The sequence below is a fragment of the Diplotaxodon limnothrissa genome, linkage group LG2 (genome assembly GCF_057381915.1).
Source record: "Diplotaxodon limnothrissa isolate DT_005_m linkage group LG2, D_limnothrissa_male_GT1.1, whole genome shotgun sequence".
NCBI lineage: Eukaryota > Metazoa > Chordata > Actinopteri > Cichliformes > Cichlidae > Diplotaxodon > Diplotaxodon limnothrissa.
The window spans coordinates 19245320-19268303 of NC_140597.1; the positions used below are offsets into that span (position 1 = coordinate 19245320).

The 22984-nt window shown below is 44.3% G+C and overlaps 1 protein-coding gene across 2 annotated transcripts in view; it reads left to right on the plus strand.

Moving 5' to 3' along the window:
* Positions 1 to 251: 251 nt before the first annotated feature.
* polr2b (RNA polymerase II subunit B) overlaps positions 252 to 22984 on the plus strand; it is a 39154-nt gene continuing 16421 nt past the window's right edge. For both annotated transcript variants that reach the window (XM_085360956.1, XM_085360964.1), the window contains exons 1-24: positions 252 to 353; positions 2206 to 2278; positions 10313 to 10463; positions 10862 to 10974; positions 11058 to 11277; positions 11475 to 11633; positions 11813 to 11977; positions 12056 to 12252; positions 12340 to 12459; positions 12627 to 12813; positions 12914 to 13057; positions 13143 to 13282; positions 13363 to 13474; positions 14666 to 14820; positions 14917 to 15115; positions 15208 to 15376; positions 15452 to 15548; positions 15621 to 15715; positions 17435 to 17685; positions 17759 to 17848; positions 18031 to 18138; positions 20622 to 20735; positions 20814 to 20974; positions 21080 to 21275. In XM_085360956.1, the coding sequence (XP_085217082.1) occupies positions 335 to 353; positions 2206 to 2278; positions 10313 to 10463; positions 10862 to 10974; positions 11058 to 11277; positions 11475 to 11633; positions 11813 to 11977; positions 12056 to 12252; positions 12340 to 12459; positions 12627 to 12813; positions 12914 to 13057; positions 13143 to 13282; positions 13363 to 13474; positions 14666 to 14820; positions 14917 to 15115; positions 15208 to 15376; positions 15452 to 15548; positions 15621 to 15715; positions 17435 to 17685; positions 17759 to 17848; positions 18031 to 18138; positions 20622 to 20735; positions 20814 to 20974; positions 21080 to 21275 (3435 nt within the window). In that variant the 5' untranslated portion in view covers positions 252 to 334. The remainder of the gene's footprint in view (positions 354 to 2205; positions 2279 to 10312; positions 10464 to 10861; positions 10975 to 11057; positions 11278 to 11474; positions 11634 to 11812; positions 11978 to 12055; positions 12253 to 12339; positions 12460 to 12626; positions 12814 to 12913; positions 13058 to 13142; positions 13283 to 13362; positions 13475 to 14665; positions 14821 to 14916; positions 15116 to 15207; positions 15377 to 15451; positions 15549 to 15620; positions 15716 to 17434; positions 17686 to 17758; positions 17849 to 18030; positions 18139 to 20621; positions 20736 to 20813; positions 20975 to 21079; positions 21276 to 22984) is intronic.

Below are 22984 nucleotides of genomic sequence, written 5' to 3' on the forward strand. Positions count from 1 at the left end.
TAAAGCATCCACACAGCATTTTCGCAGGAAATGCAAATTTTTCTAGTTGTTACTTGTGCTTCACAATAAAATATTTGAAGATAAATAAAGAACGTTTTTTGGAAAACCAAACAAATAAAAACACACACGACATTGACTTGAGAGCAAGCCTGAGGATTTGTGCAGTTGTAGCATCCAGCCTGTGAGGGGCAGTAGTGTTTCACCTCTGCCTATTACTAACAAAGAAGAACAAAGCAGAAGTGACCTACGTTTCCGGGGCGCGCGGTGATCGCAACGTTTTGTGGTTGTTGTTTTTATTTTTGTTGTTGTGGTTTTAAGTTTTCAGGAGATAAACATGTATGACCAGGATGAAGGTGAGCTGCACAGCTGTAAAACGTCATTACGTCACATGGTGGATAATTTTATTTGCATTTATTTGGTAATTTTATTAACAGGACGTGACAGAGGAGCTAACCCGTGCTACAGCTAACCATTTTAGTAATTTCTGAGAGAACAAAAGCTAGTATCACTCATCCAAACAAACACCTGTCACACAGGTACGCGTCAGCCTCACGCAGATCACGAGCCTCACCTGATTCGTGTGCTAACATCAGCTAAAAGCAGCGGGGCTTTGTGTGAGCTAACAGGCTAAATGCTGCTAATGCACGAGGACCCTTTATTTAACTTGATTATCGCTGCAGACGTTTACACTCAGCGTTACTGTGACACTACACCCACAAATACTACAATATATAAACAGTACCACAGTATAAAAGCGAACACTTATATTATGTGTAAATTCTGCGGTATAAAAACTGTGTACAATCCGCCATATTTACACAGTATAAACACTGCATAAAGAAAGCTGGACCGTGATCAGAGATTGATCAGCAATGGAAGTAAATGTTGACCACAAGATAATTGACCGATCTATCTTTAAGTTAAAGGTGAGAGGTCATTACCCAGTTTCTCAGGGAGGCAAAGCTACAGGCAGCAGGTCAGTTCATCCTGTCTTCTCCTCCTTTTAACCTGTAAAGGTCATGAAATGAAAGAGATGATGAGAAAAATAGACGTGTGGTGTGCTGAGACACACTAGTCTCCTTAATTACGTAAGGCTGAAGGGCTGCGGTGTTAAAACTACAAAGTGCAGAAGATGGACTACAAAATGTCTTCCTTCATCACAGGTGTTTTACAGGTTGTGATAATGAAAATGTCCCTTCAAAGACAGGACAGGATGTCTGCAGCAGCTCAAAACACTCAGCTGTCTTTATAAATTTCCTGGAATAACTGAAGAGGCTCAGGTTTAGGACTCAAAGACAGGGACAAAGTGTTTTTGCAGTAGACTAACAACACAAGTATTTGTAAGAGATTACTTTCAAGAGCAGAATATTTAAATGAGCCACAATAACTGGATTTGTTCCACAAACTTTAACTCTTAGTAAATAGTGTGTTAAGCAGAGTGTAATAGCTGATTTGATCATTTATGATTCATTGGAATGAGGGGGACGAGAGAATTGTAATCAGCTCAAAGCTGTGAGAGTAGGGCCAAGACTCATCACTTAAGTGTTTCAAAAGCCAAGCTTGGATTTTATGAAACAGTTGTTTGAGCTCACAGGGAGTGTCATCTGTAGTGTGACAAATGAAAGTCTGTCAGACTGCAGCTGTTAATTAGATTCTGTGTGGGCTGGAAAACACTGAACGTTGGATTTAGCCATGTGTCACCTCCATCACTTGTGATCTGACAGTAAATCATCACCATCGTGCGGTCAGCAGTTTGGAATCAGCTCTCTGATGAACCCTGAGGCTCAGTCTTCAGGACCTCTCACAGTTCATATCAACAGAGTTCTCCTGATATCACCAGCTTCAGGCTGTGTGCTGCATTTGCCTGCACTCAGACAGGAAGTGATGTCATTACACTCGACTCACACAAACAGGAAGTTGACTTAACAGATCAGTTGTGTTGCTTCTGATTGATCAGTTTGCGTGATCAGAACCAGTGAGTTAAAAACAGAACGATCAATAACTTTCCTGTGAGATTGTTATCTGTTTTTATTGATGTATCTGATCAATTCACCAGTTGTTTAAACTGATCATTAAACTCTATGTGCAGTTATCTGTGAAAAGGAAGTAACCTGAACCGACAATCTGTCATTGATTGATCGGTGAAGCTTCAACGTCTCAGTATGTGTATTGCTCACGTATATTTATCCCTGCTGTCTCTGTCAGATAATCAGTATGATGAAGATGATGATGAGATCACTCCTGACCTGTGGCAGGAAGCGTGCTGGATCGTCATCAGGTAAACTCACCTGTGTGTCCTTGTGGAGATGTAGTGATCATCTGTTCTTACAGGAAAAATATTATGGTGAGTCCACACAAAGCGCGGACCGAACGGCACGTACACGGACCCGCCATCGGTGTTCAAAGCTGACAGCTCAAAGGTCTCTGATGCTGCAGGTGTTGTCTCTCTCTGAACCAGCAGAAAAAGAAGATCAAACTATGTTTCTCGTTTGATAAACATCATTATTAATTCCCTCTGACTTTGGCTAGTTTTCCATCTCAGATCTCTGTTTTTTGCATTATTCACCCAACAGCAATGTTCCCTTTAAACTGCGCGCATGTTAGAGCTGGGCGATAGAATGATAACGATATGTATTGCGAAATAACTTTTTCTCGATAGAAAAATTAAACTATTGCGATAGACCTCGCCGCGCTTGTCCTCTTTAAAAAGAAAAAGAAAAAAAAGAACAGCCAATCCAAATTAAGTAGTAGCAGAGCCGAACCAATCACAGCCGCAGCGTCACGTCACGTGACTTGTTACGTACAGCACAAGTGCCAAGCCGCACATGTGTATTTGTTTGGGAAGCAGCCAGCCACCGTGCCGCTGGGTAATGGAGGAAATGAGTGTGCCGACTAGAGAAAAATCAACCGAGCATGACCGAAGGTTACCGAAGAGACAACAGATGATGGTTCCAATGCCGGAGAGATTGTCGAACGGAAGAGCCATAGAAGTTCCGTAGTGTGAAGGTATTTCGGCTATTTCAAGTCTGACAAAAAACAGAGTAGCGTTCACTGTAAACTGTGCCGAAAGCAAGTCTGGAAATACAATAAAGCGGTGCATGCTCAATCTCTGACTGGAAGCGCTAATTCGTCATTCGGCTTTTGTCAGACTAAAGTAACTGTTAAAACTGGTTGAAAAGCTCAGCTATACAACAAGGAGAGATTGAGAATTTCCTTTTAGTTCTCAGTTTATTTGATATTGACAAAAGTTAGTCAATTTTGTCTGTTCTTCTGTAAAACTAAGATTTATTTTTAGAATTAATATTTTGTTTCTAAGTGGAATTGACAATTTAGTAGCCTGTTTTGTTTGTTCTATTTTGAAACTTAAACGCTTCAGCGGCTGCCTTTTGTGTAGTTTGCAATATTTGCCTTTATTTATCTGAAAAAGTCTCATGTTCCTTAAGTACATCTACCCTGTTGAACTTATTATGGGAAATAAATATATAAAATAAAAACAAGCTGCTGATTATTTCACATTTTACTTGTGAGCAACGGCACATTTAAATCTTACAAATATAGTTATTTGGCTTATATCGTGATATATATCGTTATCGCCTGAAATGGAAAAAACCTATCGTGATATGAAAAAATCTTATATCACCCAGCTCTAGCGCATGCGCAATTGCGCACTGCTGGCACGGTCTCTGTGCACAGAAAACAATCTAACCTGAATTGAAATTAAAATAAATACGTTAACAATTCTGTTTTGCAGTGTTAGTCAGTGAGTGACTGAACGATGCCACCTTATCCCATAGTCCAGCCAATGATGTGATTCACATTCATATATACGTAGCTAATCAACATCGTTGACAGGCTATGACAGCGTCCTTATGGGCCGACACCGGTGTTTTAGCTAGCAAAGCGGCGTGGCTGATGTGGAGTGAAGCCACGTTAATGACAAAGTGTACAACCATTGGAGATGTGAGCAGGACAGACGGAACAATTGACGGTGTGTGGACTTTATACCAGTTTTAATTTTGTGTTGATAGGCCACGTAAAACCAGAATTATGATGAAAATATCTGCAATGTTTGGTTTTCTTCCTGAATACTGTCGTTGTTTATATTTACTGCGGGAAGAAATGGTAAAAACGGCGTTTTATAAGGAAAACGCTCGAAAGCACTTTCCGCCTGTGAGCAAAGACAACACCAAAAAAAACCCCACCCTTTCCTATTGGTCGAAAAAAGTACCATGTCGACCAATCAAAAAATGATATGGCAACATGGCATTTAGTTGTTTAGGAAGGGGGAAGTTTTAGGAGTGACGGCGGTGTTTTGAGATGTGAGAGATTTGCGACGTTTAGCTCAAATCTTGTGTAGTTAGCGTGTAGTGTAGTCAATAGTTTTGTTGTGTGTGTCAGAACAATGAGGCGACTACTGAATGTTACAGGTGTTACAGCAGTGATACATCTGCTGCTGTCAGGCCTGCAGGTATCAGGCTGTTGTTCTCCTTTATCTCATAGTGGACAGAAATTATTTTTGGAGTGGCACAAATAATTTGTGTGGCATTAGATTTGATGCAGAACAGCTGATTGTTCTGTAAATAGTTTGTTTATTTAAAAAACGCCTTGGCTGCATTTTTAGGTAAACAGCTGCAAAAATCTTTGTTGTTTGCAAAACTCAGTTACTTTTTAAAAGAAGTAACTATATAATTAATAGCCCAACATTGGTCATTATTTACTGTATTTTGCAGACAGAGTTACAGGACTCTCTCCCAGACCACAGACACAGACTCATAATACAAGTCAGAACTTTGTAAAAAAGAAGAAAGTTTTGTTTTCAAAATTGGAGTTCAAGTTATTTTTACTTCCAATAGTGTTAACATGCTACACAGGTCATGAAATAAATTTTTTAATTTTCATTGTAAGTGGGCTAAAGCAGTTAATTAAAAGTAGTCTAACATAAATGTACATGCTGTAATTTGATTATTTTAATAAACCATTGTTATGACCCGTCTAGGGCCAGGCAATAACATGAGTGAGGCACTCGCTTCCCCCCCCCAAGACCCAAGCAGCCACAAGAAACAAATCCGTTAGTTACAATGTGGTTTATTTACAATGTGAAATAAAGGAACCAAAACGGGAGTGTCAACACTTCAGGGTGAGCCAGGGCCAAAGCAATAAACAAAACAAATCTACACAAATCCCGCACCCCTGACCTTACCAAAACAAAGTCAAAAATAAAGACAGTCTGACCTCCTTAACTAACTCAAAACAGGAGAAAACGGGTGATCAAAAGAAACGGCAGCTCACCCCTACCCACTCCACTTCCACAACTTTTAAGCGCACTGCAACCAGCGGCTGCCACAGGAATACTGCTGGGTCATGAGGAGAAACGCGAGGACCTCTCCCACTGTAGCACTCCAGCCTCCTTTTAATGGGCGGGTCCTCCTGCTGGAACCAGTCACGTCGGGGCAGTGTATCCACGCACCAATCGGAGCAGGGCCCTGGCACAGCTAAATTAACATAAAAAGACACAACACCTGCACAAAACAAACACATGGACATGCAAGTTCGTAACACCATGTAACTTGGATGGATTCGATGCTGGCGTGACCACAGTGCACACGTCTGCTGTTGCTCACAGTGGTCCAAGGGACTACTCAGGGAGTTTGTGTGTTCGCTTAGACACATGAAAAATTAGAGGGAACATTGCTCACCAGTCTACCGTTTTTTACAGCGCTGGCGGCTGCTGTGTTAGGTTTTTTTTTTTTTTTTGGGTTTTTTGCAAGCAGCCGTTTTAACACCATGCAACCTCAGGTTTTTGGCCTGCTTGGATGTTCTATCAAAAATTGTGCTCTGTTGTGTATCTGATGAATGAAAGCCAAACCAGTAACACACCACTGAAGTTGCAGCATTTTTACAAACCAATTCTGGTTCATCTGTTTCATTTAACGATCCGCTTTCCCCCTTCTCATTCTCCGTCGCCACCATGCTTTTTCCACCATTTGCGTATGAAAACAAAGGCACTGTCTTTTGCTAACCTGGCAGATTGCGCTGCAGCAGTCGCAGCTGGTTTGTAGACACAAGTATGCGAACGTGCCATTTCCCCCCGCTATTTTAATGATAATCCTGCACAGAAGCTCAGAGACAGACTCACACACACATGGAGATGTTGCAACTGTTTGAAGATTTGAGTTTGTGGAAAGAACTTTGCAAAGACACATTTGACAAAGTCTCTGCTTCCAGTTTTGACTTCTTCTCCTCCTCATCAGGGTGTATGATGCAATATTGTCTGAGTGGCGACACCTATAGTTTTGGAGAATACTGCAGCGCCTTCCTGCGCCTTAAGAGCAGGTAGAAAAGGTTGCATCTGACGCAGGGGTGAGTGAAGCCACCACTGCAGGGGGGATATATTGGCACCTTAACTATTTACACCCCAATTTTGTGCTTTGGTGCTTCATCTAAACTCTGTAGCACTTATTTGTCACACCAAATATACCTGATCCTGGAGATAAAATACTGTGAGAACCTCCCTTAATAATGTCAGAAAGCCTTCCAAGAAAACAGAATATCAACGTCGACTCTGCATTCACCAACGAGCTGAATCAGTTCTACGCCCGTTTCGAGGTTAGCCAGGCGGCTAATGCTATCTACCGCCTAACTACCGAGGACAGTGACGTCATCAGCGAGAGACCGGTGACCAGCATCGCGGAGCATGACGTTCGAGTGGCATTGAGGAGAGTGAACACAAGGAAAGCGGCGGGGCCAGACGGCATCACCGGCCGTCTGCTGCGCTGCTGTGCTGACCAGCTAGCAGGTGTGTTCGCTTACATCTTCAACGAGTCCCTGGCGAAGTCTGTGGTCCCCACATGCTTCAAAAGATCCACCATCATCCCTGTGCCCAAGAACAGCAAACCATCATCCCTGAACGATTACCGGCCAGTTGCACTGACCTCTGTAGTAATGAAGGTATTTGAGAGGCTGCTGAAGAACATAATCTCCTCCTCCATCCCAGACACCACAGATCTGCTGCAGTTCGTCTACAGATCCAACAGATCCACAGAGGATGCCATTGCCCACGTCCTACACACTAGTGATGTGCGATACCACTGATTTCCTTTCCGATCCGATACCAAGTACTTTTCAGGGTGGTATCGACGATACTGATCAGATACCGATACTTTATACAAAAAAACTTATTTTATTTATTGTATCTCAAATTATAGCGTCATAATGATTACAGGACATCAGATTACTTGTTCTTATCACTTAATAATGCAGAGTTCATCATATAGAAATAAAAAAAAACTGAAGTTATGCGCTATTTGAACACGTTGCCTGCCTGCAGCACTAAAGGACTCTGTGAGAGACGTGTGTCTCGCCCTAGCAGCACCTGTCCCTCTCCTCCTCTTCAGTTCGTCTCAACATACGCGCCTCATATTCTGTGATATGATTTACTCTGAGGTGTTTGACAAGGTTAGTGATGTTGCCACAACCAAACATGCCAACCCTCCCGATTTTTCCGGGAGAATCCCGGAGCCACCATTCTCCCGAATTTCCACCTGGACAACAAAATTGAAAAACCATATTGCAGAATTCATAGCGCAGCCGAGCCAATTCCAGTTTCCAACAATGGTGGCAGCTACTTAGTTTTAATATTACTCTTCTTTCTCTTTCTGGGTCGCAAAAAAACCCAACTTTTAACATGTTTTCAGGTGAGAATGTAGCTGTGTAAACTTCAAATATCTGAGCCGATCAACACATCGTCTTCAAACCCCCGCAGGCTTTCACTACTTGGGTTAAACATGATATATAAGTCACTTTGATAACTTAAAAATGTTATTGTTTGGCTTTTTCAGTGTTTTGTTTGTTCGTGAGTAAATCGGTTTGGCTGAGATTAAAGTTATTAGATTAGATTAAATTAAATTTAACTTTATTAATCCCTCAGGTGTGTTCCTCCGGGGTTTTCACACTGCTGAATAAACATCAAACAGAAAACTAATTAAAGAAAGTGTGAGACGCCAGCGCCCGGTTATATTTTAGATAGCAAGGAGCAGACGGCTGAGTTTCACTCCACCGAGGGAACTCAAGACGTACTACCCGGCTTTCTTTAGACCGGGAAGGGCGGGTCCTCAGGTGGAAGCAGCCTCTGAATTTGGACACCCCCGCTGTTTCGGTGACATTTAACGTATTTTATCTGATAAATAAACCCTGTAAAATGTGCCCTTTTGATTGTCTCCCTAATTCTGAGGTCTCAAGGTTGGGAAAGTATAGCCACAACACCTCACTCTTGGAGCACTTTTTTGCCACATGTATCGCAAACCATGTCTCAGCTGTTTGTGGAGGTAAAATACGTCTGCACAATTAGGCTCAGCCATTGTTGTGAGTGCGCGCGCCAAGGGACTGCGAGTCATTTATACAGCCGTATTTCGCACATGACTATGAAAGGCAGAAGAGGAAGTAGTTCCTTTGAATGTAGACAATCCGAATGTTATAGTTTCCTTCCACTGTGTTGCTGTTAATGATAAACTACAAATTAACCCTAAATTACTAAAAATATCGATATTTTAATGTGAGAATCGATTCTAGAACATAAATGACTGGTATCGGAGGAATCTATATTTCAGGATCGATCCGCACATCACTACTACACACCACTCTCAGCCACGTGGACAAGAAACAGGGTAACTATGTGCGAATGCTGTTTGTTGATTACAGTTCAGCGTTTAACACAATAGTGCCCTGCAGACTGTTCACAAAGCTCAGGGATCTGGGACTTAACAGCCGTCTGTGTGCATGGGTGTTGGACTTCCTCACTGGCAGAACTCAGGTGGTGAGGGTGGGTAGATGCGTCTCTAACAGCATCACCATCAACACAGGAGCACCTCAGGGATGTGTCCTCTCGCCACTGCTCCACTCCCTCTACACTTCAGACTGTGTGGCCACCCATGGCTCCAACACCATTGTGAAGTTTGCTGACGACACAGTGGTGTTGGGTGCCATCTCCCACAACGATGAGGCGGCCTACATGGATGAAGTGAAGATTCTGGCATCATGGTGCCAGGACAATCACCTCCAGCTGAACGTCGGCAAGACCAAGGAGCTGGTGGTGGACTTTAGAAGGAGTCAGCACAGAGACAAGGACAGAGAGACTCAAGAGGAGCTTCTATACCCAAGCCATCCGGGCCCTAAACACACACACCCGCCCTCTCACATCATCTATAATTGACTGAGACGTGTGTGTGTGTGTGTGTGTGTGTGTGTGTGTGTGTGTATATATCTTTGATTGTAATTGTGCAATATTAAAATTTAAAAAGGTCACACTAATAATATTAATATATATATATTAATATTATTAGTGTGACCTTTTTAAATTTTAATATTGCACAATTACAATCAAAGAGTTAATTTTTTTGTCAGCTGTTATATGCAGTAAACTATTTAAAAACCCTGCAGTTACTGAAATGGAAACCAATGAGCAGCTCAAATTGAAAATTCTTGTTTTTCCCTCTTTTGAATATTTATTATTGCTCATTTATAAGACAAAGTTATTTCTTATCTTACCGGATTAGTAAAATAATCCATAGCTGCAGCCCTAATCCAGAATAAGAGTCTGGTTAGATCCTATATATCTACGACTGCATGTTCTCCCCATGTTTGCGTGGGTTCTCTCTGGGTACTCCAGCTAGTGGGGATAGGTTAACTGGAAGTTCTAAATTGTCCGTATGCGTGAATGGTTGTCTGTGTCTATCTGTCAGCCCTGCGAAAGACTGGCAACCTGTCCAGGGTGTACTCTGCCTCTCGCCCTAAGACAGCTGGGATAGGCGCCGCCATTGTGGACCCTGAAAGGGATAAGCGTGTGTTATCTGGCTTCATGGATAGATAGTTGGGCGTATCGAACGCTGCACTGAGGTCTAGCAGGACAAGCACAGAGATAAGTCAGAGGCTATAAGAAGATCTGTTGCCACAAATCTGAAACTGAATTAAATGATCATCTGCTCTGTAGAACAGTTCATGTCTGCCATTTTGAACTCAGCTGCAGGTAAGGAATCAAAGTTGTACCAACACCAGACCAGCGCTGGTCTAGTGATCAGTCCACTGATCAACATTGAAGTATCGATCAGAGACTGGACAGGTAGATGTTAAGCTTGGGTCATGCGATGGCCTGACAGGGTATTTTTTTTAATTTTTTTTACTGAGTGCAGAATCTGGCATGAGCCTGTGAGGTTCTGACGGGGCCAGCACAGCTCTTATTTTGATCTCTCTCTCTCTCTCTCTCTCTCTCTCTCTCTCTCTCTCTCTCTCTCTCTCTCTCTCTCTCTCTCTTTCTCAGCTCTTATTTTGACGAGAAAGGGCTGGTGCGGCAGCAACTAGATTCCTTCGATGAGTTCATTCAGATGTCTGTTCAGAGGATCGTGGAGGATGCTCCGCCCATCGACCTGCAGGCTGAAGCTCAGCACACCTCAGGGGAGGTGGAGGAGCCGGTGAGTACCACCAGGTGTGACTGAGAATGGGGGGGGGGGGGGGTCGCTCTGTCACATGGGGCGACGTGGCTCAAGAGTTGGCAGTTCGTCTTGTAATCGGAAGGTTGCCGGTTCGAGCCCCAGCTTGGACAGTCTTGGTTGTTGTGTCCTCGGGCAAGACACTACTGCCTACTGGTGGTGGTCAGAGGGCCCGGTGGCGCCAGTGTCCGGCAGCCTCGCCTCTGTCAGTGCGCCCCAGGGTGGCTGTGGCTACAATGTAGCTGCCATCACCAGTGTGTGAATGGGTGGACGACTGGATGTGTAAAGCACTTTGGGGTCCATAGGGACTAAGTTAAGCGCTTTACAAATACAGGCCATTTACCATTTACATCACCGACATCACTGTGTTTTTGGTGTAGCCTCGGTATCTCCTGAAGTTTGAGCAGATCTACCTGTCTAAGCCCACCCACTGGGAGAGAGATGGAGCACCATCTCCCATGATGCCCAACGAGGCACGGCTGAGGAACCTGACGTGAGTTTTACCTCTCGCCTGTCTTTGCTGTCATTTCCTGTTCACCCCTTCTCATATCCTGTCCCATTTCACCTGCCCCTCAGGTACTCTGCGCCACTGTATGTGGACATCACAAAGACAATCATCAAGGAGGGAGAGGATCAGCTGCAGACGCAGCACCAGAAGACCTTCATTGGGAAAATTCCCATCATGCTTCGCTCCACGTACTGCCTGCTAAGTGGCCTGACTGACCGAGACCTGTGCGAACTCAACGAGTGCCCATTGGACCCTGGAGGTTACTTCATCATCAATGGGTCAGAAAAGGTGTGCTTTGACATCATTGCGTGGCGAGCTGCTTACTCGAGAGAACGATGATTCTGCTACGCCCGCACGCCGTGTCCTGCTTACAAGCTAACAGGCGCACATTCATGTCTTTGCATTGTTTTACATGGAGCGTCATACACTGATACCGCATCAGTGGCATCAGGCAGCCGTGTAAACAGATGTGTCACTGTTTCCAGGTGCTGATCGCTCAGGAAAAGATGGCCACCAACACGGTGTACGTGTTTGCCAAGAAGGACTCGAAGTATGCGTACACCGCAGAGTGCCGATCCTGCCTGGAGAATTCATCCCGCCCAACCAGCACGATCTGGGTCAGCATGATGGCTCGAGGAGGGCAGGTGAGTTACCTGGAAGCAGGAAGTGAAGTGAGCACCCAAGCCGGGCTGCGATTAACTGAGAAGAGCTCATAACATTGAGTTAGAGAGATGAGCGATGCTCTTATTTCTGTTGTTGGAAACAGAACGTTGTCTGCCAATTGACCCAGACCACTGATTGTTGATTGCTGTTAATCTCTCAGGGAGTGAAGAAGAGCGCCATAGGTCAGAGGATCGTCTCCACGCTTCCCTACATCCGACAGGAAGTTCCCATCATCATCGTGTTCCGGGCACTGGGCTTCGTATCGGACAGAGACATCCTGGAACATATCATTTATGACTTTGATGACCCTGAGATGATGGAGATGGTCAGTCTGCGACGCATTAATGATTTTTTTTGATTGTCTCAGTCTGCAGGTAGTAACTTTTAACCCCGCCTACTTCAGGTGAAGCCCTCTCTGGACGAAGCTTTTGTGATCCAGGAGCAGAACGTGGCGTTGAACTTCATTGGCTCACGAGGCGCAAAACCCGGTGTGACGAAGGAGCGACGGATTAAATACGCAAAGGAAGTCCTGCAAAAGGAGATGCTGCCACATGTCGGCGTAAGCGATTTCTGCGAGACCAAGAAGGCCTACTTCTTAGGGTGAGTCACACCTGAGGCTGACTGTCGCACCTGAGGCTGACCTGAGTCACGCACTTGACAGGAATCCTTCTGTGTTTGTGTTTTCAGGTACATGGTGCACAGGTTGCTGCTCGCCGCTCTCGGCAGGCGGGAACTGGATGACAGAGATCACTATGGCAACAAGAGGCTGGACCTCGCCGGGCCATTACTGGCCTTCCTGTTCCGAGGGTGAGGACTCTCTGTTGTCGACCATGCAGATTTTGTGTACACGCAGGTTCTGTTACTCAAAGAAGGCTTTCCAGTGTGACGCTGTTATTGTTAATCAGCTTTCTGTTTGGAACTCGCAATCTGATTGGATGAAGGAATGACATCATTCTTCTTCTCCTCCTCATCAGCATGTTTAAAAACCTGCTGAAGGAAATCAGGATCTATGCTCAGAAGTTCATCGACCGCGGGAAGGATTTCAACCTAGAGCTCGCCATTAAGACGCGTATCATCTCTGACGGGCTCAAGTACTCTCTTGCCACAGGTAACTGGGGTGACGTGAAGAAGGCTCACCAGGCCCGAGCCGGCGTGTCACAGGTAAGCCTACCTGTAAACTGATGCTCACTCTGAAATACAAATGAGAGCCTGACACCTGCCGCTCTACCTCCACTGATGCTCATCATTTTTGTGTTCACAGGTGTTGAACCGTCTCACCTTCGCATCCACACTGTCTCACCTGCGCCGGGTCAACTCTCCTATCGGTCGAGATGGAAAACTGGCGAAACCTCGACAGCTGCACAACACACTATGGGGGATGGTGTGTCCGGCCGAGACGCCCGAGGTAACGCTCACCTGGCAAGTTGTAAGATTGGTTCACCTTTAACACAGCGATCCGGCGTATTGATTGTGGAGTTGATGGTTTGCAGGGTCACGCTGTGGGGCTGGTGAAGAACTTGGCCCTGATGGCCTACATCTCTGTGGGCTCGCAGCCATCGCCCATCCTGGAGTTTCTGGAGGAGTGGAGCATGGAGAACCTGGAGGAGATCTCACCTGCGGCCATTGCAGAGTCCGTGACCATTTCATAGTCAGACGAGGTTATTAATTACCCTGCAGGTGTGTAATGTGTGTCCTGCTTTAACATTTTAGTGCCACTAAAATCTTTGTGAATGGCTGCTGGGTGGGAATCCACAAAGATCCAGAACAGCTGATGAATACACTGAGGAAACTCCGCAGACAGATGGATATCATCGTCTCTGAGGTAACCACCGTTGCACACATCCACACGCGACCAGTAATCAATACTGGAATGTTCACACGGTGGATGGTGACAGAAGGCATAAATCTGTTTTCTGCTTGTGAGACGTCACAAACACTTTGATTACGGCTGCCGCCTCTGCTTTACCTGATAGAACAGGTAAGCTGGTTGTCTCCCCCTGCTCTCTGCTCTCATTGGTCATTCTCTCTGAGACTTGTAGTAATCAATAACTGTTTCCTGTTCATGCAGCCTGGATGCAATTGATTTAGCGGTGTGTTGTGTATACCGAACAGTACACTTCACCGATTTCCATCACACATCAAAAGTAGACAGTAGGGCTGCCACGATTAGTTGACTATCAAAATCGTTGACGACTAATTTAATAGTCGCCGCGTCGTTTGAAGCTTTGTAAGATCCCGAAAGACGCAGGAATAAGTAGTAGGATTTAAGCGTGTAATAATGGACTGAAACAGAAGATGGCAGCACTGCATGTACAAGGATGCCAGCTGCCGTTAAACCCTGAAGAAGAAGCTGTGTCCAAATTCGGGGACCGCATCCTTAAGAGGCTGCATTTACTCAGGTTAAACATGATATATGAGTCACTTAGATAACTTAAACATGTTATTGTTTGTTTTTTTTCAGTTTTATTTGTTCCTGAGTAAATCAGTTTGGCTGCGATTAAAGTTATAGTTTTTACACAGCTGAATAAACGTCAGACAGAAAACTGATTATACAGAAGTGTGAAATGGTCGAGAGTTTACTCCAGTGTCCTGTTATATTTTAGATAGCAAGGAGCAGACGGCTGAGTTTATTAAACTCCACCAAAACAATCTGCAAACTTCATTGAAAGTTTAATAAATTATCTTCTTGTCTTTATTTTTAGTTAGCACATACCTGAAACACTATAAGCTGTAAGCTAATGATAGTTGTCTAAGAGCAGATGCTGCTGGTGCAATAAGCTGTACGTTTCACGTCCAATGGATGCATGATCTGATTAGTCGACTATCAAAATAATCGTCTGTGGCAGACAGGATGTTAACACAAACCTTCAGAATTTGAGTTATTGATTGGCGGGGCAGCGCTTGGTCATTCAAACGGTTTACCTGATCAAATATTTGATGGTATTTAATTGAAATCCTTGTTAGGCCCACCAGGCTGTTGATCAATCACTGAGAACTCGCCTGACCGTTTCAGGTGTCGATGATCAGAGACATTAGAGAGCGTGAGATCAGAATTTACACGGACGCTGGACGAATCTGCCGACCGCTGCTGATTGTCGAGAAACAGAAACTGCTGCTGAAGAGACGCCACATCGACCAGCTGAAGGAGCGCGAGTATAACAACTACAGGTGAGGCAGAATACAGACAGTTGAGATGGTGCTGAAGGTTGGCAATTGCTGCAGATGCTTCAGGTGGTGTTGACATAAATGTTCTTTGGCACTTAGCTGGCAGGACTTAGTGGCCAGCGGTGTGGTGGAGTACATAGACACCCTAGAAGAGGAGACCGTCATGCTCGCTATGACCCCAGATGACCTCCAGGAGAAAGGCGTGGCCTATTGTTCCACCTACACCCACTGTGAGATCCATCCATCTATGATCCTTGGAGTGTGTGCGTCCATCATCCCATTCCCTGATCACAACCAGGTACTCAGACAAAACAAACTAATAAACAAGCAAACAGATAAATAGATAAGCAAGCAAACAGGAAGTTTGGGCCTGAACACGCATGTTTTCAGTCTCCCAGGAACACATATCAGTCCGCCATGGGGAAGCAGGCCATGGGTGTTTACATCACCAACTTCCATGTTCGAATGGACACGCTCGCTCACGTGCTGTACTACCCTCAGAAACCACTCGTCACCACCCGCTCCATGGAGTACCTGCGCTTCAGGGAGCTCCCCGCAGGTATGCTCAACTGCCCACTGAGATGCTCAACTGTCCACTGAGATGCTCACGTATAAAAGTTCTCACACCTTTCAGGTATTAACTCGATTGTGGCGATCGCCTCATACACTGGCTACAACCAGGAAGACTCTGTGATCATGAACAGGTCAGCCGTGGATCGAGGCTTCTTCAGGTAAGTTGTTGGCTGATGCACCTGTGACCACATGTGTGACAGGAGTGTTAAAAGTGTGATTTCACCTGGCAGGTCTGTGTTCTATCGGTCATACAAAGAGCAGGAGTCTAAGAAAGGCTTTGATCAGGAGGAGATCTTTGAGAAGCCGACGCGTGAAACCTGTCAAGGTGAGAACTCATTAATTCATCTTGGTTCAATTCAGTTTTATTTATACAGCACCAAATCACAACAACAGTTGCCTCAAGGTGCTTTATATTATAAGGTAGACCCTACAATAATACATACAGAAAAAAACAACAATCATATGACCCCCTACAGGGCTCTAGAGTGCGACCCATTTGGTCTTAGGTCGCACCGGTGCGACCAACTGTTCAAAAAAAAAAAAAGTCTCTTGGACACTTTCAGAGTTGCAGAGACTTTTTTTTATTTTACTTTATTCAGCGTGGTCAGCGTCAACAACAGACACACATTATGCCCATATTGTGGTCTAAATCAATCAGAGATGGTCAGGGACATTAATTAATGGCAGGACTTCTTTGAGCAGTTTTGTAGGAATGGGGTCTAAAAGACACGTTGATGGTTTGGAGGAAGTAATTATGGAAGTTAACTCAGAAAGATCAATTGGAGAAAAAGAGTCTAACTTAACATCAACAGTACTAAAAGTAGCTGTAGATAATATTACATCTGTGGGATAGCTAGCCGGGGTTCAAGGCTCACTAGAGCCGGCAAGAACAGCGAACTCCGGGCACATCATTTTCAAACCCCCGCTGTCTTTCTCTACTCAGGTTAAACATGATATATAAGTCACTCAGATAACTTAAAACTGTTATTGTTCCTTAGTAAATCGGTTTGGCTGAGATTAACGTTATAGTTTTTACACAGCTGATTAAACAGAAGTGTGAGATGGTCGAGAGTTTACCCCAGTGTCCTGTTATATTTTAGATAGCAAGGAGCAGACGGCTGAGTTTATTAATCTCCACCGAAACAATCTGCAAATTTCCTTAAAAGTTTAATAAATTATCATCTTGTCTTTATTTTTAGCTAGCGCATACCTTAAACATTTAAAGCTGTAAGCTAATGATAGTTATATAAGAGCAGATGCTGCTGGTGCAATAAGCTGTACGTTTCACGTCCAATGGATGCATGATCTGATTAGTCGACTAATCCCAAAAAAAACCATTGGTGACTATTCGACTATCAAAATAATAGTTTATTGCAGCACTATTAGTGAGGAGGTGAAATTATTAACAAGATGATCGACCTCTGTTGGAGTAGCGTTCAGATAGCTGCTCTGCTCTGTGTTAGTACAGCGCTTTCAGAAAGAAATCTACTGTGATGGGCCCTGGAAGACAATCGATTATGATTGCAGGTTTCTAGTTTGACATGTCTCAAAACAAAATCAACACTTACTCTAGTGTTTATTCCCCAGGGTGTGTGTCACAGTGTGGGGAAAAACATTTAGACACATAAATAGGTTGGTGGTGTACCCAGGGCTTCTGTTTAACACTACGCTTCCTCCTCACGGTCACCCAGCCATCATGTTTTCCCAGCTGCTTGGTACTGTCTGCTGGAGGAGAACTAACAGAGCCTTCGCTACCTTGGTACAGAGCTGCAAACACTACACTACAAGTATCATTGTGAATGTAATCAACAGAGTGCGCTTTGGATAAATCATGTGAAGCTGCAGTATGAAATAAGAAGTTTTCTATAAGCTTTAATTAAATTGGTTACATAGATAACCTATACAAGCTGTGTACTGGAACAGGAAGTGATACTCTACTGCAGAGAGAGCCACACCCAGTGTGCCATTTACAGAAAAATACCTCGGGTCTGACAACCGGTCAGGTTTTAGGAGGCGGGGCTAATCATATTCTTATCACGCCCAGGGATGCGACATGCCATCTATGACAAACTGGATGACGATGGACTCATTGCACCTGGCGTCCGTGTTTCTGGCGAGGACGTGATCATTGGGAAGACGGTGACACTGCCAGAGAATGACGACGAGCTGGATAGCACGAACCGCCGCTACACGAAGAGAGACTGCAGCACGTTTCTGAGGACCAGTGAGACGGGCATCGTGGACCAGGTCATGGTGACCCTGAATCAGGAGGGCTACAAGTTCTGCAAAATCAGGGTGAGCGCACACCTGAGACACCTGAGAGGTCAGATGACACGGCCACAGTTTAACAGCTTCGTGTTTCCGGCAGGTACGCTCTGTCCGAATTCCTCAGATCGGCGACAAATTTGCCAGCCGACACGGACAGAAGGGAACCTGTGGGATCCAGTACAGACAGGAGGTAATCCCAGCAGGTCACGTACCTATCATCAGGGCACCGCTCCCCATACACACGAAGGATTCATTAAAGTTATATTTTTTAACACAACAGGAAAGGAAACAGCAAAGATGCTCAAAGTACAAAAACAATCAAAACTGAGATTTTATTTTTGAAGGCTCTCATTGATTTGCTTTATTTTGAAGGACATGCCATTCACCTGTGAGGGGATCACTCCTGACATCATCATCAACCCTCACGCCATTCCGTCCAGAATGACAGTCGGCCATTTGATTGAGTGTCTGCAGGGGAAGGTAACGATAATTACACATCAGTTTATTCACATAGTGCCAGTCACAACAACAGTCAAATTGTAGCAGATCTTTAATTAATTTATAACAACTGATCTTTAAGGTAAAGAAGTCTAACTCTGTGACAAAGTACAAGGTTTTTGTCATAATAAGGCTTTTATTTTGACAGTTGTGCTAGCGTGTGTCTTCCTGAAAAGATTTCTGAAAGCTGTTAGCTCAGGCTACTCTGCAACCCTGTGCTAGCTTTAAAGCCCAATTTCAGATCTCTTGCTTCTCTTACCTGATGACAGGTAAATGAAGAGAAAAAAAATGGCCTGTATTTGTATAGCGCTTTACTAGTCCCTAAGGACCCCAAAGCGCTTTACACATCCAGTCATCCACCCATTCATACACACATTCACACACTGGTGATGGCAAGCTACATTGTAGCCACAGCCACCCTGGGGTGCACTGACAGAGGCGAAGAGTTTGGGTTATTTCACACCTTTCATTTTGACACTGTGGGGATCAGCTGCTAGCTGATGAAGCCTTCTGCACTATCAGAGGCTCAGGTACCCAAGTACACTTTTACTTCACCGTAAAGACTCATCTGAGCACCAGGTGTGGAGTTTTGAAGCTAACGCTGCTCATTTGGATGTGGAGGACTGAAGATGGTGTGCAGTTAAAATAAACACCTGTGCATTCGTGGGCCTCATAATTAGAAATCTCTGCAAGAACGATTGAAAAGAACGTATGAAACGATGCGATGAAAGCGTGAATAAAGTGTTTGCTAATTATGTTAGCAGCTCTGTGTTTAAGTAAAATCTCTTGATGTTGGGCAGAAAATGAAGTGAAGTGCACACATACAGTCGTGGCCAAAAGTTTTGAGAATGACACGAATATTAGTTTTCACAAAGTTTGCCGCTTCAGTGTTTTTGGATCTTTGTGTCAGTTGTTTCTATGATGTATTGAAGTATAATTACAAGCACTTCATAAGTATCAAATGCTTTTATTGAGAATTACATCACGTTTATGCAAAGAGTGAATATTTGCAGTGTTGGCCCTTCTTTTTCAAGACCTCTGCATGTTGCCAATCAACTTCTGGGCCAAATCCTAACTGATGTCAACCCATTCTGTCATAATCAATGCTTGGAGTTTGTCAGAATTAGTGGGGTTTTGTTTGTCCACCTGCCTCTTGAGGATTGACCGCAAGTTCTCAATTGGACTGAGGTCTGGGGAGTTCCCTGGCCATGGACCCAAAATGATTTGTTCCCCGAGCTACTTAGGTATCACTTTGGCCTTATGGCATGGTGATCCATCGTGCTGGAAAATGCATTGTTCTTCATCAGACTGTTCTTGGATGGTTGGAAGAAGTTGCTTTCAGAGGATGTTTTGGTTCCATTCTTTATTCATGGCTGTTTTTGGCAAAATTGTGAGTGAGCCTACTCCCTTGGATGAGAAGCAGCCCCACACATAAATGGTCTCAGGATGCTTTACTGTTGGCATGAGACAGGACTGATGGTAGCGCTCACCTTTTCTTCTCCGGACAAGCCTTTTTCCAGATGCCCCAAACAATCGGAGAGGGGCTTCATCAGAGAAAATGACTTTATCCCACTCCTCAGCAGTCCACTCGCTGTACTTTTTGCAGAATATCAGTTCGTCCCTCATGTTTTTTTTGGAGAGAAGTGGCTTCTTTGCTTCCCTTCTTGACACCAGGCCATCTGCCAAAAGTCTTCGCCTCACTGTGCGTACAGATGCGCTCACACCTACCTGCTACCATTCCTGAGCAAGCTCTGCACTGGTGGCACTCTGATACTGCAGCTGAATCATCTTTAGGAGGCGGTCCTGGTGCTTGCTGGACTTTCTTGAGCGCCCTGAAGCCGTCTTCACAATAATTGAACCTCTTTCCTTGAAGTTCTTGATGATCAGATAAATGGTTGATTTAGGTGCAGTCTTAGTAGCAACAACATCCTTGCCTGTGAAGCCATTTTTATGCTACACAATGATGTGTTTCCTTGCAGGTAACCATGTTTAATAGGAAGAACAACAATTTCAAGCATCACCCTCCTTTTAATGCATCCAGTCTTCTATTCTAACTCAGTCAGCACATAATGATCTCCAGCCTTGTGCTTGTCAACATTCTCACCTGAGTTGATGAGAACATTATTGAAATTATCTCAGCAGGTCCCTTTATGGCATGAAATGCTGAATGATGAAATGCAGTGGAAATTGAATTTTTGAGATTAAGTTCATTTTCATGGCAAAGAAGGATTTAGCAATTCATCTGATCACTCTCCATAACATTCTAGAGTACAATGAAATTGCTATCATAAAAACTGAAGCAGCAAACTTTGTGAAAACCAGTATTTGTGTCATTCTCAAAACTTTAGGCCACGACTGTAGGTGTGATGGAGCCTCATCGTTGTTGCTTATGTTGTGCAAACAAAGATAAACATGTACCCGAGCTTTTGACTTGCAGGCTGACGGGTGACTCTGTCTTGTTTCAGGTGTCTGCCAACAAAGGTGAGATCGGTGACGCCACGCCATTTAACGATGCCGTCAACGTGCAGAAGGTGTCAAACTTGCTGTCTGAATATGGATACCATCTCAGAGGGAATGAGGTCAGCGCAAGGTCACACTTCCTATTGGCGGAGTCTGATGCTTTTGAATATTTATATTGAGTACTGGTTTGTGATCAGGTTCTGTATAACGGCTTCACTGGGAGGAAGCTGACGTCTCAGATCTTCATCGGCCCAACTTATTACCAGCGCCTGAAGCACATGGTGGACGATAAGATCCACTCGAGAGCCCGCGGCCCGGTCCAGATTCTCAACCGACAACCCATGGAGGGGCGCTCACGGTGAGTAACGCACCTGTCCGTGGCTGCGCATGTCTGCGCCCGGCATCAGCCTGCCTGTGCTCAGTAAAAAGAGATTAATGTCTGATCTCGTCCGTCCATCCTCAGTGATGGTGGTTTGCGGTTTGGCGAGATGGAGCGTGACTGTCAGATTGCTCACGGAGCAGCTCAGTTCCTGAGGGAGCGTCTGTTCGAGGCATCTGATCCCTACCAGGTGCACGTTTGTAACCTGTGCGGACTGATGGCCATCGCCAACACACGGACACACACGTACGAATGTCGTGGTTGCCGCAACAAAACCCAGGTAAGCATGATCAATATTAAGTCCATCAAGGTTTCTGGCACAGCTGTGTTGAGCAACCTGTCTCAGACTTGTGTTGACCTGTCCACGGCGCTCTGCCTATACTTTTTTTTTTTTTTTTTCTTAAATGGCTGCTTGTGTCTCCACGTGTACTGTGTTTCTGCATTTCTACCGGTCGTGTAAATTCATGTGACACTTTGCTGCGGGTAGAGGTCATCAGCATGCGTGTTTGCCCTGAGTTGTGCTTTGTGTGACACAACAGAGCAGCCATGGTACCATAGAAATGCTGTTTAAGTGCTTGATTTAGACATAACGATCGGTTCTTACCATGTGTCTAGATGCGCAGCCGGTACCTCATTGGTGGATATATACAGGGAGTGCAGAATTATTAGGCAAATGAGTATTTTGTCCACATCATCCTCTTCATGCATGTTGTCTTACTCCAAGCTGTATAGGCTCGAAAGCCTATTAAGCATATTAGGTGATGTGCATCTCTGTAATGAGAAGGGGTGTGGTCTAATGACATCAACACCCTATATCAGGTGTGCATAATTATTAGGCAACTTCCTTTCCTTTGGCAAAATGGGTCAAAAGAAGGACTTGACAGGCTCAGAAAAGTCAAAAATAGTGAGATATCTTGCAGAGGGATGCAGCAGTCTCAAAATTGCAAAGCTTCTGAAAGCGTGATCATCGAACAATCAAGCGTTTCATTCAAAATAGTCAACAGGGTCGCAAGAAGCGTGTGGAAAAACCAAGGCGCAAAATAACTGCCCATGAACTGAGAAAAGTCAGGCGTGCAGCTGCCAAGATGCCACTTGCCACCAGTTTGGCCATATTTCAGAGCTGCAATATCACTGGAGTGCCCAAGAGCACAAGGTGTGCAATACTCAGAGACATGGCCAAGGTAAGAAAGGCTGAAAGACGACCACCACTGAACAAGACACACAAGCTGAATCGTCAAGACTGGGCCAAGAAATATCTCAAGACTGATTTTTCTAAGGTTTTATGGACTGATGACATGAGAGTGAGTCTTGATGGGCCAGATGGATGGGCCCGTGGCTGGATTGGTAAAGGGCAGAGAGCTCCAGTCCGACTCGTCAGCAAGGTGGAGGTGGAGTACTGGTTTGGGCTGGTATCATCAAAGATGAGCTTGTGGGGCCTTTTCGGGTTGAGGATGAAAGGAGCAAAGAAAGGTGGCTATATTGGTCGCTGATTTGGTTTTGTTTTGTTTTTGAATGTCAGAAATGTATATTTGTGAATGTGGAGATGTTATATTGGTTTCACTGGTAAAAATAAATAATTGAAATGGGTATATATTTGTTTTTTGTTAAGTTTCCTAATAATTATGCACAGTAATAGTCACCTGCACACACAGATATCCCCCTAAAATAGCTAAAACTAAAAACAAACTAAAAACTACTTCCAAAAACATTCAGCTTTGATATTAATGAGTTTTTTGGGTTCATTGAGAACATGGTTGTTGTTCAATAATAAAATTATTCCTCAAAAATACAACTTGCCTAATAATTCTGCACTCCCTGTATGTTGGATTTATTGATTGGCTGCTTTTTAGATAGATCTGCAATGACCCTGATGAGACCACAGCTACAGGGTTGAGTAGTTTATAGTTAAATACGTTCTTCAGTTAATTAAGTTGTTCATACTGAAAGTGTTGCCAGACCTTTAACCTTTGCTTTACTTTAAATGGCCTG